This window comes from Ovis canadensis, chromosome 6 (genome assembly GCF_042477335.2).
Source record: "Ovis canadensis isolate MfBH-ARS-UI-01 breed Bighorn chromosome 6, ARS-UI_OviCan_v2, whole genome shotgun sequence".
Lineage (NCBI taxonomy): Eukaryota > Metazoa > Chordata > Mammalia > Artiodactyla > Bovidae > Ovis > Ovis canadensis.
The window spans coordinates 127,713,671-127,722,525 of NC_091250.1; the positions used below are offsets into that span (position 1 = coordinate 127,713,671).

An 8,855-nucleotide genomic window follows, 5' to 3' on the forward strand; every position below is an offset into this window, starting at 1 on the left:
GAGCCACCAGGGAAGCCCACCTTTTAATTGGGAGAGGACCACTTATTACATTCCCCCATGAGACCTTGGGTACTGTGGACCCAAATGTTATTCCCTACTCTTTCTATTCTTGACAGTAGCTTCCCCTTAGAATCCTTATGTAAGATTTTGCAAGGAACCAAAGAATTACAAAATTTCATCCATAAATGTAATCATACCTCGACAGAACATTCTGTTGTTCCTACTATTGCTGCCAATAAGTTAATGGATTTAGGAGTTGATGGAGGGACATTGTCTTTACTAAATCCCCTACTGCTCAAAAATGGTTTTCTGCTTTGTTTAACCCATTACTCCTTTCTTCGATCAACTTATTTCTATTGATAATCTGGAATTGTTATTTGACTCATACAATTAAGAATGCTTGTGATAGAGACTCACAGACTTAAGAGAACAAATTTATGGTTGTTGTGGGGAAAGTTGGGGGGAAGGGATAGGTAGGGAGTTTGGATGGACATGTATACACTGCTATATTTAAAATGGCTAACCAACAAGGACCTACGGTATAGCACCGGGAACTCTGCTCACTGCTGTGTGGCAGCCTGGATGGGAAGGGAGTTTGGGGGAGGATGGATACCTGGGTATGTATGGCTGAGTCCCTTTGCTGTTCACTTGGAACTGTTACAACATGATTAATTGGTGATACCCCAATACAAAATTTAAAAATTTACAAAAAGAAGACTGCTTGTGTTATTTTGCCTTGTTCCTATGCTTTTCAACCTAAACAGGTTTCACCGAAGAAGTATATATGGGAATTGTGAGTGGGCAGATGGTATATAAAACAGTGACATGGGGGGAGATAACCCAGGAACCAGGTGCTGGGCTGAGCCCCAGAGCCCTCAAGCGGTAGAACCCAAGGAGGGGAGGGGAGGACCCTAGCAAGTGAGCTGGAAGGCTGGTAAAAAAGCTCCAAAGCAGTCCTAAAGAGCCAGCTGTGTCTTCACTTCCTCCTACTCCTCGGAAAGTCCTTCCATTCAGGCCACAAGTATGAAATGCTCAAGCGCCATTGGGGAGAGCGTGGTCCTTGGGAGTAGATTATGATCAGTCAGGGTGCCTTTGACAGTCAGACCTTTGGCACACCAGATTCCAAGTCTTGTGCAACCTACTTTTTCTTTCTTTTTTTTTTTTGTTGGAAAACTTTTAAGTATGTTTTATTATTTATTATATGTGCAACCTTCTTAGAGCATTGTCTCCCGGTCTCTTCCCTCGGTCAATTGCCTTATTCATTCATTCACTGATGTAAAATCTTAAGGATCTGTTCGTGTAAAGCCCATGCTCTAGACTTTAATTAAGTGACGTCTTCTCGGATGGATATTCTCAGACCCATTTTATAGATGGAGAAACTGAGGCTGAGACAGAAAAAATTACTTGTTTCAGGTCACACACCTAGAAACTCACGTTTTCTTTTACTCTGACGTCTATAGTCTTTGTTCTTGCCTTCCTTTCTCTCCTCTTTTATTTACTCAGCCAAGATTTTTGGAGGGGTTCTTATGTGCTGGGCTGGGCTCTAAGGGCTGGGGCTGTAGTGATAGACAAGATGGAAATAGCCTTTACCATGTTATTACCCACGTACCCAACTACCCGATGAGAAGTTCTTCCAGGATAACCACCTCAATCTCACCAGCCCCCGACATCTGGAAGGAATCTTCTCTGCCCTCCGCATCCTGACACCTCACTTAGCAGGCCTCCAAATGAATATTTTCTTGTGTATTGCTCACGGAAGACGTTTGAGTGAGAGATCGCCAGTAGGCATTCAGCATGGCGTGTTATGAGAATCAACCCCGTAGCTGATGCCTGCCTTTACGTTTGTCAGCCCTGAACACTTTGCCTGCTCTGCGTGTCCTCCCAAAAACGAGTTAGGAGGGAGGCCGGTCCAGAGGTGTCTGGGTAGGAGGCCAGGAGAGATGTGCTGGATTCCGGAGGTTCAAGTTGGCACTGGTTTTGTCGTGGTTCACTGCAGCACATAGCCAAGCCGCTGCAGGGAAGAGCTCCGCTTTCTTTTCTTCTTCTTTTTTTTTTTTTCTTTTTCTGCTGAGAAGTAGTTTTATAAGGAATGGGAGACGTTCCCATGACTGAGCCGCTTTAGGGGATGTGCGCATGTGCGCGCACGCGCACACACACAGACACACACACACACACACACATGCAGGCTCCTCCACTTCGAGAAAATGGGCTGTGCTGTGCTAAATCGCTTCAGTCGTGTCCAACTCTTTGCGACTTCCCTGGACTGTAGCCCGCCAGGCTCCTCTGTCCATGGGGTTCTCCAGACAAGAAACGGGAATGGGTTGCAGTGCCCTCCTCAGAAAGAGAAAATACGGAGTGCCAAGTTGGATAGAAGCTAATGTAAAGTCTGTGTTGGCTTTTAAAATATTTTAAATTTGTTTTAAAAACATCCCCCCTCAGGATGTGACTATGAGCAAAGACAAATGGAAGCTGGAGCTTCCAGCACTTTCTCTGTAAGAACACAGAAGGGGCTGCACATGTCACGGCCTGGTCCACGTCTAGAGACCACAAATGCCTGTCTTCTCTCAACCAGGGAAGAAATCCTGAGCTGTGGAGGCAGAAAGGGCTTGGGGGCCTCTAGACTCAGCTTCCTCCCAGGCTCAGCCTCTCCCAGGCTTTATGACCTTGGCAACTGGTTCAACTTCTCTGAGCCTGTTTCCCCATCTAGAAAATCAGGATGAAACACCTGCCAGTTAGTTGGTTGGGAATAAAAAAGAGAATGGGGCAAAGCCACTGTTACCTACCACCCTTAAGTAAGGGCTGCTGGCCTTTGCTGATCGTGTTAGAAAAAAGACAAACTTTCTAAAAAGAAGATTTTAGGAGTTTACATAAGGAAGTTCTGAGCTCCATCGACAAGCCAGTCTTGTGCTGCGGACTTTAGACAGTCAGTAGTGCTAAACACCCACAATGTAAGCCATGGGGCACTGGGCACTTAAGATTTATTGACTAGTGCAAGTCTTACAACATCTCTGAAGGTGATTTCATTACGCTGGTTAACAAAATTTTAATGATAAGTTGAATTCATTAACTCTGGTATTTGCAAATTCTGAAGGCAGAGCGGCTTCTGGGTTGGTTTGGTTTAAGCAATCCAATGGCACTACCAACAGACTTTGTTATTCTTATTTGTCTCCTCCCCATTGCCTTCTTTTCTCCTTTCCTTCCTTCCTTCCTTTTCCTTTCTTATTCCTTTTTCCAGCAATATTAGTTTCACCCAAATGACCTTCATTGTTGAGATGCTGTTATTGGAACTCAGTTGTTGTTTGATCACTAAGTCGTGTCTGACTCTTTTGCGACCCCATGAACTCTAGCCCACCAGGCTCCTCTGTCCTTGCGATTTCCCAGGCAAGAATACAGGAGTGGGTTGCCATTTTCTTTGCCAGGGGATTTTCCTAACCCAGGGATCGAACCCACGTTCCCCTGCACTGGCAGGAGGATTCTTTACTACTGAGCCACAAGGAAAACCCTACTGGAGCTCAGATAGTTCAGTAATTGGCTCAGAGACCTTGGTTGGGAGGTGTCAGAGGCACACCTCCAGCTCAGGTGCCATATTGGAAACAGCCTCCTCCCAGCTCTGCCAGCTTTGAGTTGGGTCTAGTTGGTTCTCCAATGTTTATGCCACCCAGACCAGATCAGAGCTGTTATTTAATGACTCCCTGGAAGTGTCTAATTGTCTTTTCCTATCTTAGGACTACGTAGAATTGAGTGAGAGATGGGAGCCACACTCTGTTTATACCTTCAGGGGAAAAGCTCTTCCCATGATGTGGCGAGGAGGAGTGCCTGGATATTGGTTAAGTTCTCTTGGGAGTGGGGGTCAGGATCACTGGGCAGGTCCTGGGCTCTGCTCTGCAATGACATTGCAGTTTTTGATGTTTCTAAACACACCAAGTGGGGCCCAGTCATTGAAATATAAGCACCACTAAGACAGAAATGTTTTTTCTTTCTCGTTTGCAGGTATTTTTGTCCTCTAGATCCATAGTAGGAGCTCACAGCTCATTCATTAATTACAGAGTATTTTCACTGAATGTTTAAACATTCTTACCCGGCAGAGTCACTTGGCTTGATTCCTCACTGCATTTAGATCTAATCTCAAAAATCACCTCCGCCAAGAGGCCTCCCTTGACCGTAACACCTAAGGCTGGTTACTGTCCCCTGATTTCACCCCTTTCTCCTCCTTGACTCTTCCTCTCTGTCACTTGCACGTTTGTGCGTTTTGGCTGCTTTCCCCACTGGGAGCTCCATGGAGGCAGAGTGTTCATCGCTGGTGCACCACTGTCTCTCTAGTCACTAGGACAGAGGCTGCAAGAGTCTGTGCTCAATGAATGATGTTCTGGGTGAACTAGTGAATGGATGAGTGAATGAACACATGCGTATTCCATGGAAAGAACTCAGCATAGAGTCTGGGCCGTAGAGAGTGAGAGAGAACTGTTTGTGTTGATGCTGTTAAAGATGATACCCAAACGCACTCTGAGGCTGTCACACTCTGGGTGGACTGTTGACAACCCTCTGTGTAGGTCCTGGTAGGCTGGTGAGTGTGGGAGGCCCTCTTCCACCCAATTTGCCATTCCTCCCTGCCACCAACTCTAAAAAGACCCCAGAGAACAGTATTTCTACCAACTTCCGCTCCTTACTTTTTGTTCATGGTGGAATTGTGACATGACTTTGGGGCTACATCCTTCTCTCTCCCCAACTCTTGAATTCAAACCCTTTCAGATCTTTCAGACTAGCATGTAAATGGCTAACAACATCATCCCTGCATTTCACCACTATCTACCCACATGGCCTCTCCCTTCTTTTGGGATCTTTCTCATCTCTTTGTTTTCATATATCTGTCAACTGCCAATCGTGCCTCCATTCTGCCCGTTTCCTACCTAAAGATACTCTCCAAGTTCTAACTTCAATATCACCTCTCCTGTTAAGCTCAGCCTGAGATCTCCCAGAAGTTTCTGCCTCTTCTCTCTGGGGTTCCACCCTGAGTTTCCCTCTTGCACTGGAATCTTCTTCTCAGGGCACTGTACTTATCCAGGCCCATCTCTCCAAGCTCGGGAGTCCTGTGTATGGCGAGTGGTGATGGGAGCCCTAACTTGAAGCCAGGGAGGATTTTGCTCCAGCTCATGGATGTGGTTTGTTGATGTCCTGGCTTTGAATCCTGTCTGCCCTCCTCCCATCTGTGAGCCCCTGACAGGTATCTTCATCACATGATGCTTCAGGTGAAATCAGTTCAGTAAGCATCAAATACCACAGATCAAAGCCTGAAACTGGGAAGATAGGGATTCAGGAATGGATCACCTTATGGGATGATCTGGGATGGCTGGTGAACAGGATGCTTTTTCCACTGATATATGAGGACCTGTTTGCAAGTGCATTGGAATTAGGCAGAGAGAAATCAAACAGTGATTGAACATATTTCTGAAAAAGGCACAGGGCTTTATTATCTTAACTGGGCAGAAAGTGCACTGCCCTGAAATCACCACTCTGACTCTTCAGTTCAAAGACTGGTCCTTACTGCTCATAGAAACAAAGCTTTGTGGGCCGTGGAAAAATACAGGACAATAGCCTCTTAAAATCACATCTAAGGAAATGAATACAAAACAAATTCCAAAAACAGAGACAAAAATTGCAAAATCTGTTTAAATAGTCCATTGCATAGCCATAGCACAAATGTTCATCTGACGGGGAGTTAGGAGATCTTTAAAGCATATGAAAAGGCTTTGATGTGACACCTCCTAAAGGACTCTGTTCTCTTTCGACCTCGTTAGCATGAACTGCCCTGTACCATGGAGAGGAAGAATCTGCACAAAGAGCCCCAGACCTCCCCGCAGTACTCCTGGGCTGCCTTCCTTTGGTTTTCCAAGTCTTCATCCTCACACTGAGGACCTTTGGTGGTCATGGTCTGGGTCTTTTCTGGGTTGGAGGAGGTAGTCACTTCAACCGTGTCCATGGGAGAGGGCTCCATTAACTCCTGGCTGGGTTTCTTGATCCTAATCAGAGTAGAGTTCACCAGCTTGAGATTCGATTCTGGAAACTTCTTTCTGCACACCCTGGTCTTCAGGACACTCTTGGCATCACCACAGATGACCTTCTGAGAACGCAGATTCCGGCCAATTTGTTTCCAATAGACGCTGCTTTTGTGCAACTCTAGGCATGAGGTTGGATTGCCAGTGAAGAAACAGGAAAACGTGTTGTCCTGTTGGGTACACTCGACCTTCAGCACAATGCCCTCCTCCTGCTTGGTCACCGCCCATCTGCAGTCAGCGTGGTCCGGGGTGATGAACTTGCCTTTGATCGGGTGCTTGGTTGGCTGGCTCCTCGGCTCCTTCCCGGGCTTGCCCAGAGCATGCGATTCCTCTGTGCTGGCTTTGCTGCCGTGTCTCTTCCTTCCTTCCCTTTTGGCCTCCGCCAAGAGCATCAGAACAGCCAGAAGGAGGAGGGAGAGCAGGGTGAGGCCGTGGGTCCTCATGCCTTCAGCTTGGTGGGAACCTGTTTGACAAAAGGCAGGTGAGTCAGTGCTGGGCTGGAGGACCCTCCCCTCCACTTGGCACAGGTCTGCCTGCTTCAGGGTGAGATCCAAGAACCTTCTATTTCCTGGAATCAGTAGACAAGCAGCTGCTCTATTCGCATTTCTTCTTGAGCCTTGAATGCCAGAAACTTCCTGCCCTTCCCTCACTCTTCCGCACCCTCTGAACCCCGTCAGTCCTCACGCCCTCATCCCCTCACTCAGTTACTCCAGCTCCATTCAACATTCAATGCACTTTCATGGGGCACCGACTAGCCATGCCCTAGACTAGATGTTGAATTGATCAAGGTGAGTAAGAAAGTCTCACATCCTAAAAACTTGGAGGCAACTCTTTGGGGGAATCTAAATAGCATTGACCTGGAGTTTGTCCCAACCATATCCCCCAACCTGATCTTGGGCAAGTCACTCTCCCCCTCTGGGTCTCAGCTCCTTTGTCTGAAAATCAAGATGTTGGGTGAGATGATTGTCGACTCTCTTTCAGCTGCAGTGGGCTGAGTTTCTATCTCACCGTTCCACAGGGACTCAGGTGATCACACGAGAAAGGACATGGGAAGTGACACACAAGGTGATGTCTGACCCAAGGTTGAACATGCATGAGGCCTGGACACTCTGAGATGAGTGGTTGGCGAGCAGGGGCATTTGGGCTTCAGTAAGAGCCCAGGGAATGGCATGAAGAATGGGCAATCACACAGTTTGACTGGGCAAAGTCAACCAGGAGAACAGAGGTGAGTTTCCACCAATGCATTTAGAATACTTTGACACTGTCCTTACCATAGAGAAAGTCCCCAGTCAATGCTTTTAAAAATAAATCATTAAAGACATAGGATGACTTTAACTGTTACACTAAACTGAATAGATTTTTATCAAGTGGGTGACAAAAACCACCCCTCAAAGAGGAGAATTAGCCTTTCTATTTGACACCAACTCCGTGCTAAGCACATGACCTGTGTTTCTCTTCCACCTTGTTAATTCACACAAGAGCCCTGCCTGGCAGGTCATAATACATCACCATCAGGTAACAGGCGTGACAGTTAAGTTTCAGAGCAGCAAATAAATTGCTCAATATCCCATAATGGGCAAGTGACACAGTTGAGACAGGCAGCCGGAGCCTCTCCTGGTCCTTTATACCACCACGCCCGTCCCTGAATCCCTCTTGCTTTCACCTTACTCTGCCTTTCAGAAATTTAAAAAAAAAAGCGATTAGGAACAACTCACTTCGTCTGGCTTAGTTCTTGATGATAAGATCATTCATATTGCAGGTGCTCCATTTGAAAAGAATACAGACTTTTGTTTAAGAAGAGGCTGGTTAGGAGAATGGTCTTGATTCCATTATCTGCCCCGGGCATATGGCCTCTCGTTAGGACTGATAAAGGAACAGAGGGAAAGTGTCAGTCGCTCAGTCATGTCTGACTCTTTGCAACCCCATGGTTTGAAGCCCGCCAGGCTCCCCTCTTCATGGAATTCTCCAGGCATGAATACTGGAGTGGGTTGCTCTTCCCTTCTCCAGGGGATCTTCCCGACCTGGAGATCAGACCCCGGTTTCTCTTACATTGCAGGCAGATTCTTTGCCATCTGAGCCTCCAGGGAAGCCCTCCCTGATACAGGGAGCCCACAGTCACAATATGTGGGTTCCCAAAATGAAGTTGGGCTGGGAGCTAGGTATGTCCGATAAAGACCTGCTCATTCTTCATGGCAGTGGGACTCAGCCCCTACTTGTCCCTGAGGAGATCCAGGTTCCAGGAACCTGAGGTCCTCAAGGGAGCTGGGGTAGGGACAGGGGGTGGCAAGGAATGACACTCTTCAGAGAGCCAGCTCTTACCTTGTTCTGAGCTTGCAGGTCCAGCGCAACCCCAGATGGGAGAGGAAGCTTGCACGCTTCCCGTGGTCTTATCCACCGTGAGAGGCCGGGAAGGCCCTTTATATAAGAGCCCACACAGACAGGGTTTTTACACCTCACATACCTGTGTCACTTTATTCACACTCCTCCCAGCCACGCCCCTTCAGAGAGAGCCAGTTCCTGCAGGGAAAGTGGTTGGCGTAATCCTGTCTGTGTGTAAGTGTGGGAGGCAGGGAGTGTTACATGCGTGGCATTAGACCTGGTTCTTCCAAGCCATTTTCTTACCCCCAGTGGCCAACTGAGCACAGCCTTGCAAAGACCCTCTGTGATGGGAAGAGGACCCCAGCAGCAGAATCTTGGTGGGGTCGGGGGGAAGTTATGAACACTAACTCATTCTACCCAAAGCTCTCCTCAAATCTCATCGGAGCCCCTCCATGATATACTAACCTACATTGTTGTTGCTCA

General features: G+C 47.3%; 1 protein-coding gene across 1 annotated transcript; it reads right to left on the reverse strand.

Moving 5' to 3' along the window:
• Window positions 1-5,433: 5,433 nt before the first annotated feature.
• Window positions 5,434-8,445, reverse strand: LOC138442744 (fibroblast growth factor-binding protein 1). Its single transcript, XM_069594743.1, has 2 exons — window positions 8,373-8,445; window positions 5,434-6,516 (listed from the first exon to the last, which is right to left on the reverse strand). The coding sequence occupies exon 2, from the start codon at window positions 6,494-6,496 to the stop codon at window positions 5,792-5,794; it is 705 nt and encodes a 234-aa protein (XP_069450844.1). The 5' UTR covers window positions 6,497-6,516; window positions 8,373-8,445; the 3' UTR covers window positions 5,434-5,791.
• Between the last annotated feature and the right edge of the window lie 410 nt (window positions 8,446-8,855).